Below are 10,935 nucleotides of genomic sequence, written 5' to 3' on the forward strand. Positions count from 1 at the left end.
TCTACTGATAAAAACAATTACRTTGACAGCTCTCTTTTCTTTTGTAAAACGCCTCTAGTGTGATTGCGTCCTCGTTCTCTCCTCCCTCCGGCCGGGACACGGCCCGGACGGGCACCCTACGGCACGTCCGGGACTCCGCTCAGCCGGCGGCGGGGCTGTGCCGRTGCCGACCCCGCGACGGGAGCGTCCCGCTGGCACACGGAGAGCGGGCGGGGCGGGGCGGGGAAATCGGCGGCCCGGCCTCTCCCGGCGCCGGCGGCCGAAGCTTTAACGGCGGCTGCCCGGGGACGGGAGAGGGTGGCCGGGAGGGAGCGGGATCTGTGSCGGCCATGCCTCCACCGCGCCCCGCGGGGCACCGCAGCGGAGGCTGCGCCCCGGCCGCATGGGTCCGCGGGGCGCGGGGGGCCGGCGCCCGGCGCTGAGCGGTTCGCGGGTGCGATGTCTTCGCTGCTGAAGGAGGACCTGGAAAAGAAGCTGTTTGGCCCCCGGCGGCAGAGGCTGCACGAATTCATCGAGGTGGAGGGCGCGGGCGCCCAGCGCTACTACCTGTGCGCCGCAGGTACGGGGCACTCGCCGGGAAGGGCGCGGGCCGGGCTGCAGCGGCTCTGCCAGGACAGGCGGGAGCGGCTGGCTGCGAGGGGATGCGAGGGAGCGGGGCCGGAGCGGGACCGGAACGGGGTGGCTGCCCGCCCGTCCCGCCCCGCCGCTCCCCGGCAGGGCACGGAGCACAGCTCGCTGCTCCCGCACCGCCAGCAGCCCCCGGAACGGCTTCCTCTCCGATTTCTGATTCACACCGGCTCCAGTTTTGACACCAGCGGAGAAGCACAACTGACAGTGCACAGCCGTGACAGTGCTGTGAGCGCCTGAACTGCTCYGAAAAGAGCAAACCCTTACTATAGTTCTAATCAGGTTTTCCATTAAAAAGCGTAACAATACATTAACATTACGGGAAACGTTTGTAATTTTTTGGCACTCTCCCTCTTCTTGGTCTAATGTCTTGCGTATAGTTCCTATCACATTTTGAACRGCAAATTAGACTTGTGGTTTAAATACACATTGGACTTCGTAATTAGCACAAACTTCGAGTAAAACAAGATTGCTGTGAGTGGTAATTATCTTGCTATTTACTAAATTTCTTTTCAAGTGAATTGTCTGTTTCACARAGGTTTAGAACAAGGTTTCAGAAAAGCTGGTTTGTTGGGTTTTCTTGTTTGTGTGGGGGTTTTAAATTATTTCGGAACACTGAAAGATAATAAAAAGGAGAAATGCCATCTGTAAGTAGTTAGGTTGAAGTGAATGTTCTTCCAGCCTGTTTCCTCCTCAGGTCCAAAACACATAGAACRGGTAGAAATAATCTGTGTGCTTGAGACATGGATCCATCTGGCATCCAGTATTCTGTGTTCATATCTTTCTAAACATCTGAAATCTTTAGAAYACATGAGCTGTTTTACAGATTATTAGAAACCCTGCACTCCGATAATTTTGGCAGAACAGGCTTTGTATTTTAAAACTTAAAACTTCCAGTGTTAAGAAATTAATTTCTGAATATTATAGAGCTTCTAAACATATAAAAAGAGCAATGCCATTCACAGTTTATGAAACTACCTYGAAATATGATTAGTTGTATGTAGTAGATCTATAACCACTATTGTGAAACATCCAAAAAAGGAGAAATAACATTATGCACCTTTAAAATCTTTACTAAAAATTTGTCTTTCAGGTAGAGGGGAACAAGCAATTGAAGAAAGCCTCTAATMAGGTTAAATGATTGGAAGTCTTTAAAGACATAAAGGAAAATTCACRTAGAGTATTAAGAGTAGGATCTCTCCACTATCCCATATTAAACTCTCTTAATATATTCAGGTACAGTCAAGTAAGTGGTRAGTAGAGTGGAAATCTGATTCTGAAAGATGGGTTGCATCCAGCTGCCAGCAACTGCTGTGTTCTGCTGTGATTCTGTAGGAGCAAAGCACATTATCTAAAATCTTATCCCTGAAATGCAACCTCTGTGTATTTCTGCTGATTTCAAATTACCATAACAAAAAAAAAAAAAAATCTGTCAAACTATATGCAAAACTTCAGAGATCTATGCTTTTTGAAATCTGTATTACAACAAAATCCTGGTATGGGTAACTGAACAATCTCATTTTTGTGCCATATGGCCAACACTATTTCCTTTCCTTTTCACAATAGCAAGTCCCAGTTCTTGCATGAAGGGAATACTATYCTTTCACAAAACAGTTGATAAACCCTGGAAGAATGTAAAACTGAAATGCAATGCCATTCAGGAGTTTCCACAACCCAGTACTGGAATGCCCAAGAAAGAATGGTGGGGTTAACATTTTATTTTCCTAAAGAGACTCTGAAAAAGGTGTTTAGTCCAATGAAGATGTTAAAAAATAGTTTATGCTCTAWGAAGGTATTGCCATAGCTGTGCCCTCCTCATGTAGAGCTTTTGGAGCTTAATTGAATGACATAGTAGATCTGAGCTCATGCCCTATTTAAAAAAAAAAACCAATTTTTTTCTTTGACTTTCTTGAGTGCAAGATGAAACAGTATGTAAAATACAGATTTTTTTTTTTTTAACTGAAAGTAGCAAACCCAAGTTTTAGCACTGGGCAGGACACACTCTGGTTTCATTATGCCTAACATCTGTGCTCTGTCCTTGTGTCATGGTATTTCTGTTTTCTSACAGGTAGAACAGTGGCAGTGTGGAGACCCAGCTTCCCCCAGGACATCCCTTTGTATTTTTGAGAGGACTCGGAGCTTGGGCTTACTTCCTTTTTTTTTTTTAACTCTGAGGGAGAATACATATTCCCCTACAAGCTAGCAAACCAATAAACAAAATGGGTGAAGCAGAAAGTATGAACAGAGCTTCCTAAGATTAATCTATTASATTCACTTGCAAATGAAAACTATTGTAATTTCTCCATGGAAGATAACACAGTGGTGGTCTTCTGGTTAAAAATGATTGAGGAACTATGATTGATAGGACCAGGGGAAAAAAAAAATATTTGTATTTCCCAGGTGGGGAAGCTATAGACTGAGAGAAATTATGATCAATTTATATCTTTTCCACTGTTTTTCTTTGCAATGGAAAGAAGGCACATCTCCAACATACATACTCTATTGTTATTTAGTAACCATTTTCCTATAATCAGATGAGGAATAAGAGATGTTTTAACAGAAGGAAGGTAAAACTAATGAAGTTTCAAAATGGGATGTTGAAAATTTAGGCAGTATTTAGAAATAAAAGAATTTTGCTCCTGTGTTTCTAGCCTTCTGTTATGGTGTCAAAATGCTCCTGCCAGATGTAAGTGACTTCTTGATGATAACTTAGGCTACCAGATAACTTGGGAATGTGTCCTGCCCTGCAGCCATCAGTGGCTGGATGTGCTGGAGATTGTTCAGGCACTGGTGCCTTTCACACTCAGTCTGTTACAGAAAACCAGTCTCCTACTCAGCACTCAAGGTAATCAATTAATAATRGTAGTTACTGCAAAGAGCATCTTCATGCTTTTTTAAATCTTGTTTCCTGCCTAAGTTGGAAAAGAGTAATTTCTATGAATTTAGCAGTGAACAACTGGAAGCTTTAAGGAAAGTTTYCAGTGTTAATTTTGTTAAGTAGCTAATTATGTATTATATAGGGAAATAAGAATTTTGCTTTAAAAAAAGTAATGGCTTCWTAAAAGAACTTCCTTCACAGAATGGAAAGTATAGCACAAGTCATGTAAATACAGAAGCTTGGTAGAAGTTTTGCAGTTTTCTAACTGCAGCACCCCAAAAATGCTCCCTTCTTGAAGTAAGTAGGATAATGCAGAAAAAATGCCAGAATTAGGCTTTCATTGCACTGCTAGTGAATTCCCATGAAAGRCTTTTGAACAGACAAGGCTCTCTCYTCACAGATTTGGTAAGGTAAATCCCAAATCTACTAAAACCTGACTGGTTTCATAGACTGAGAACATAGCACTGTTCCTATTACCTGGGCAAAATMAAATTATTAAGTCTGGTGTAACCCTATAGCAGCCCTTCCTATCATGGTTTAAGTTATTATCCAAAGTGTAGTGTGATTAAGTCTYCCATTATCAGAACTTTGGGAAGTACTTGATGGCATATCTAAACTATTTTTTTCTTGCAGTAACTAAAAATAAAGAAGTAGAAATATGTATGGTTAAACACTGGCGAGTTGACCGAGAGGAAAAATATGAAATAGTTGAAAAGTGGTTTTTGAAAGATCTGGAGATGATTGATGGAAAAGAAGCAGATGCTGTAAGTGTAATRTTTTGTATTATATACATAGAGTATAATTTTCTTGTTTTGCTAATTGGTATAAAAGTATCAAAATGTAATTGAAATGCGTTATCTGAAAAGTAATGTTACCAAGGAACTTGAGCTTTATTGAATGTAAACAGCTCTTCATCCCATTTGCACTGTTGCAGGGGAAGAGGAAGGAGAGATTTTTATTTATTATAATAGCCTTCATCTCTCAGCTATTTATTATAATATCTGTCTGTTTTCTTATTTGTTCATCATCACTGGTAATAAAATTTCTCCATCTGTGGCTTCCAGTGTAAACTGCAGTTAATCCAATAGATTTTAAAGTGTATTTGAAAACAAAATTTCATTTAAAATCTTWATGGAAACTGTGACCATTAGAATGTATAAATCTGTTCTCTTTGTGACAAAGTTAATGTGTAACATATYGCACAAGTCATGATAGCTCATGAAAATGTGTCTTTCAAAAGCTTAGTCTCATGTTACTTGTATCAATTCAGTATCTGTCTATTTGTGTGAGTAAATATGAAACAGCTTTGGCTACATCTGGCTGACCTCGCTGCTAAAAAAGTCCTGATCTCTCAGATAWAATTTCAGAAGGGTAAAATGTAGTGCAATATAGAACACCAAAACTAGATTAAATCCTATTCTACGAAAGCTAGAAGAATATGCTTAGGATAAAATCTTACTGCATATATGAGTTGTCCATGTATAATAAATGTAGTCCAGAAAAAATGTACTTTTTTTCCCTTTGAAAGTGTTTTCACTAGCACATGTAATCTGGATTCTATTTTATCTTCACTTGAAAGAAAAAACAAGAGGCCATGAGAAATGTTTCAAAACCGTGTTCCAAGGAAAATGACAAACTGGGGTTGTTCTTGCTCTGTTACATGTCCATCACCCTCAAGGTTAAATTAGGAATGTCAGAGACAGGGGGTGAACTCAGCTTCACCCTTGAGCTCTTAGCTCTTTAGGGTAGAGGGGGACAAAAAACCAATAATCCCTTACATCCCCTCTCCAAGTTAACTAGCTTCTGGAGATGTCCCTATCTCTTCTCCAGCCAAGGCAGCCAGAAGATTTCCTTATCACTTGCTGCATAAATTTAACTTTCTTCTGGAGTGTTGTGCTAAAATATTGTTCAAAAATTATTCAGCCTTTCACAACTGGGATGATAAAAAYCTGTCTCATTTTTGGTTAAAGAAAAGCCTAAATGAACCTCAAACTCATGGGATAATTAACACTGCTATAAATATTCATAATAGATGTTYGTATACACAGAATTTGAAAGAATTTAGCTGCTGCTAGGATTAATTGTGTCAAAGAGCCAGAAAGTACTAAGAAATACAACTAAGGCAGGAAAGGCAATCAGTATTCTTCTGACAGACATAGTTACATCCAAGGCATATGCTTTTCCTACRATGTGTTCTAGGCAAGATGATAAATTGATTCAGTTCAAAACAGGACTGTACAATCCCAATAAAGTAGGGTGCATTGCTTGATCAAAGTTTTACTCAAAAAAATTCCATGCTGCTACTTTTTAAAGTTTTAAAAGTCCCTTTAAGATGAATAGCAGAAATATGCAGAGTCCTTTAGAGCCCATTGTCTTGAGAAAAAGCCCTGCACGTGGCTGGGCAGAGAACAACATATTGCTATTCAAACACTATGATGCACATAGTCATTTCATTCTCTCTCAATTTCTTTTTAGGACAATCCACATTTTGAAATGCATTTCCACAAAGTCTACAATATGGAAGCATATAGTTGTGCATCTAAATACACATTTGCTCGAACACTAAAGAGACTGAATGCAATGTACCTTAAGAAGGACTTCAAGATTGTGAACTTCGATGACACCTACCTGAACGACGATTCAATCTGGTCATCCAGCAATAGGGATTTCTTAGTACTTATGAGGATTTGCTTCTATGCTTCCAACCTTTTATGTCTCTCCCTCTGCCGACTGTCCTAAAGATGAATTTTCTAACATTAAGGTGACTGGTTGACTTTCACTGACCAGCATTTCATAAACCATCTGATCAAAAAGTTAGTAAATGATGTGGAGTGTCTCTTTTTAAATTTTACATGTAAATAAGRAGTGGAGCACACTTTTCACATAAACAATTGATAATTCCTTTATATATATTAGGAGGTCCTGACTCTTGCCAATACTTTTACGTAAAAAGACTGGAAATGCAGAACCAGTAACTCTCATGCTCAGTGGTAACTGCTTATGTAAGTAGAGTTTAGCACTTGCTTATATTTTCATGSAGGTATAAATTATCTTTCATTAATAGCTGGAAATACTTTTACAGCATTAAGAGCATTAACAGTTGGTTYATATCCTGGAAGTAGAAAAAAAGAAAGTAACCAGTTGAATTCTGGAAATGATGCACATTTCCATGTCCAAATGTGTTAAAACACAGAACTCCATTAAAGAGATCACACCCATATCCCTACAAGAATCTAACTCTCATCCTGATGGAGTATTGCATTCAGGTACCATGGGACCAACTCTTCACCTATGCAGCTATATAATTTTTCCCATAGAACATTTAGTACTCCCTTTGGCCTTCATATTATTTGCGGTACTGTCTTAGAAAATAAATGTTCTTAAGCAGCATAACTTCATCAGTCAGAACTTTTGGAACTTTAATATCTCCTCCCTTGAGCTTCATTGCTTATGAACAGGCATGGTTAGGGAACARAAATSATTTTTGTCTGTCTCTGAATCAARATATAAGAAAATACTATGTAAACAGTAGTTGTTGGCCACTACAGCTACTTKGTAAGTAAGTGACAGACTTTTCAAAATTCATAGAATTATGAGAATTATTTTCACCAGTTTCTAGCTAAGTGTTAGCATATTCAGTGCASTATTTAGAGGCACATTAGTACTTAGAGCTACATTTACCATGGGATGGAGTCTAGCCTTCGTGGTTTGGAACRTCTCGCAAAAACTAACAGCTGGACTTATGATAGTGGGATACTACACTAGAAACAGAGGATTGCAGCTGTATTGAACAGAAGCTGAAGAGGAACAATGTTAATTACAAGAAGCACAGTGTTCCTGTGAAATGYCAGTCAGCTAAGTTAGTTGACTGTTCATATCAAAATCAATAAAGAAATGCCAGCCTAAATTAAGTTTTGTTCAGAGAAGCCTCTGGTCAGAAAGGCCTGCAGGAGAAAATTCGTTTTTTCTTTTGGCAGCCAAGAGAGTACAGGAAGGTGGGCTGTGGACTAAACTGGGTGTGGACCCAAAGCTGGCTGATGTCAGCTCCTAGAAAATCACAGGCTGGTTCATGGCCTCTCTGAGCACCTGCCATCTCTAAAATGAGGTAGTTGTGCAAGGGTGCTAGATCTCATCCTTTGCTCTTGTCTTTCACATGAACTCCTACCTTTGTAAAACATTTGTTTTTTACATTTGTGTAAATGTACTTTGGATTCAAAACTGAAGTAACACCAAATAAGTGAGAATATAKTTGAAAAACTGCAAAATGTACCTATTGTGTGTTTATAGGAAAGCCCRTATATTTGATAGGCCAATCTTCAGATTTTAGATATTTATTCTAGGCATATGTTGCAAATTACATTCATTCTAACACACGTCTTAGTAATTATGTATGTGATGACGGTTGTGAGGACAGTTGATGTGGATAACACAAATCCTCTGGAATTTATAAGTACTTAAGTCTTAAATTTGCCACCTAAATACTGCTAGAGAGAAGGATTGTGATTTTAGTGATTGCACAATGCAGTTGCTCTTTTGGGAATGTCTTTCCAGGGCAAGTAGGTGTGTTGTGATGTATCGTTATTAGCTACAGGAAGTATTTGTCCAACATCCAGGTTCCACAAAACCATCTTATACAGCAAGTATAATTCATGCTACTGCTATCTATGATACATTATCTCATTTGAAYTGTGTATTGATTGTTGAGGTCACGATGTTTTCCATAATGTTTACAAATTCTTTGCTTGATAGGCACAAGGAAATATTTTATAGGTCAAAAAGCTTCCATCATTCATCTTGTAATTGTAATAAAAACATAGAACTCTAAAAATGAGTACTTCAGAGCATTCTTTTGAAATAAAGTACATGTATACTGAATTCTTTCCCAATAATTGTCTGTATTGTGTTAGAAACTGATGATAGCTTAAAAATTACCATAATGTCCAACCACATTTAATGAACTTTCATCAGTACTTTATATATTTTTAGTCTTGTACTATATAAACATTTAATTGACTATATCAGAAGACAAACAAATCTACATTTTATCTGGAAGAATATGCAATCAAAATCTCTCTGGCATTTCTTCTGTCTGATAACACAGTATTTCAGATATTCTTCACTAAGCATTTAAACTGAACAAAAGGAATGGGGAATAAAAAGGACATAGTTTCAGTTACTATCAAGAGGAAAAGTACTTTAAAAGATCTTTACGGACCTTATCTAGAGACTCCTTACTTTCACACTGTTCTCCATAAGATGTCARCTACCAAAACACAGTGTAATTGCCYGATAGTGCTACAGAAAGTCTGAGGTGTGGGACATTGTCACTTTGTGGCAAGCATAGCACAGCTGCACCACAGGACAGAGAGAATATGCTAAATTATAAACTGAAAAGACTCAACAGGCTAAATAGCCCATCCTTCAGTTAATGTGGAATTATTTCCTACATCACATTTCCTGACCTTGGATAAATGGAATGTAGTTTGAAATACAGTATCTGAGGATTCATCTAGTTTTGCTGGAAGAATTATCCAAAACTGACTACGAAGAAACTTACAGGAATAAAGGATTAACACAAATGCAACTGTAGCATTCCTATAAAAGGTTTCAATTACATGATGGAGTGAATTAATACCTGAGAATGGGGATATAATGCAGATTTTCTTCAGAAGACAGGAATAKCTATTAGCTATGTCTGTTCCAGAGAGCAGAAAATACATGGCAACCTGAAAATGAAGAAGAGTGATCTCAAGCAAACAGAAATTYATGCTCACGTAAGGTGCAGAAAGAGAACAGAGGATGTCATAAAAGACAGGTGATTTTTTTCTACATATATTTTTTTGAATACTTCAACCAACATCAGAATTAAGAATACAGGGAACTCTGYGACAATAGAATTTATTTAAAGTTTATTTATTTAAACCAGAAATACTTCTCTCCTGTGTATTTATTTTTCATGGATAACTATTCTTTTCCTGCATCTTCAATTAAGCAAATACAGATTAGTGCAGATTTTCAAAAATAATTTTGGAAGTGAAACAGAGCAGGGAGCCTGTTCTGGACTGTGCCTTCTAGGTTATTTCTCATACTTCTTKTCCTTTGTATTTTGTAGTCATACATATATTAACATCGCTCTTTCCAATGCAAGCCTAAATTGCTTTCCCTGTCATCTACCTGTTTCCCAATACTTTCAGTCACTTTCAGCATAYAAATATTTGTTTAGTAAAGTGAGTGATTGTATTATGTAATTTTTAATGTGTAATTTAAGAATATTTTGTCATGACTTTTAGTCAGTATTGGAAGATCAAACACCCTTTCTAAAGAGCATCTGTGAAAAACTGAAGTAGGAGAGGAGGATGGCACTGTGCATCTTGGAAGATGATCTCATGTCAGTTTTAATGTGTAAACACATTTTAGCAGTAAAAAGTGCATTTTGGTGTGGTTTCATTTTTCTTTTAGCATAATTAAAGATAAAAGATAGGAAATGAGAGGGTTCCATCTAATAACAACAGCTTTATGAAACCTTGTCCAATATTTTATGGCTGCTTTGTCCAGTCTTTATAGATCTAGACAGAGACAGCTACATTTTGTGGCTGAACTGAGAAATTACCAAACTATAACTTCTATTTTAACCATGGCCCTCATGAATGATATATTACAGAATTATACAGCATGTTGTTTGGCAAGTCAGAAAATAACAGTACATTCAGCAAGACTTAATTGGTCAGTCATATTGAATCACAGAATATTCTAGAAAAGGATTGCCAGGGATTATCCAGCTCTTAAGTGAATGKCCAATATGGGGCTCAAACCCACAACATTGGTGKTGTTAGCTGTTGGTTACCATGCTGTAATCAACTGAGCTCATCCCAATTCATGCTTTYAATCAAGTGGAAATACCACAGAGGAATTACCGATCACAGTTTTACATGGTAAAATCCACATATTGGCAATGTATAACAATCCCTTGGAAAAGATGTTTTCTGTTGTTCTTTATTGGTCATGGCCTGACAAATACGTTTTATCAGCTACACACTAATATGAATAAATCATACACGATTYAAGTAATCTGGAATTATTTCAGTCTATCCTTAACTTTCATTCAATTACATTAATAATGCGAAAAATTAGGTCAAGTGTATTGATCATGTGGAGAACCTCTGTCACAGTGAAGTATTCACAGAATTCAGCAGTGCCTACAAGTAACTATAGCAAATTTGGACATAATTTCTCATGGATGCCAAATCCTAAATTTCATGATTACTAATCCCAGCACAACTTTTCCATTTGCATTGGTATCACTGACATCAGAGACTGCCAATTAGTCCAGGTTTTTCAACAAAGGAGCAAAGCAAAAATCTGAATGCTGTTCACAGAAGATGAATATGAGCTGAACATGAAGCAGTGTATGCCCAGCTGGCCAAGAAGGC

General features: G+C 38.1%; 1 protein-coding gene across 1 annotated transcript; it reads left to right on the top strand.

Annotated features, from left to right (window-relative positions):
- Positions 1–245: 245 nt before the first annotated feature.
- Positions 246–8,341, top strand: EXOC1L (exocyst complex component 1 like). Its single transcript, XM_057376129.1, has 3 exons — positions 246–559; positions 4,139–4,269; positions 5,981–8,341. Exons 1-3 carry the CDS (start codon positions 439–441, stop codon positions 6,242–6,244), a joined length of 516 nt encoding a protein of 171 aa, XP_057232112.1. The 5' UTR covers positions 246–438; the 3' UTR covers positions 6,245–8,341.
- Positions 8,342–10,935: the final 2,594 nt, after the last annotated feature.

The sequence above is a fragment of the Malurus melanocephalus genome, unplaced genomic scaffold (assembly GCF_030028575.1).
Source record: "Malurus melanocephalus ecotype Western Australia unplaced genomic scaffold, MMel_1.1 scaffold_270, whole genome shotgun sequence".
Lineage (NCBI taxonomy): Eukaryota > Metazoa > Chordata > Aves > Passeriformes > Maluridae > Malurus > Malurus melanocephalus.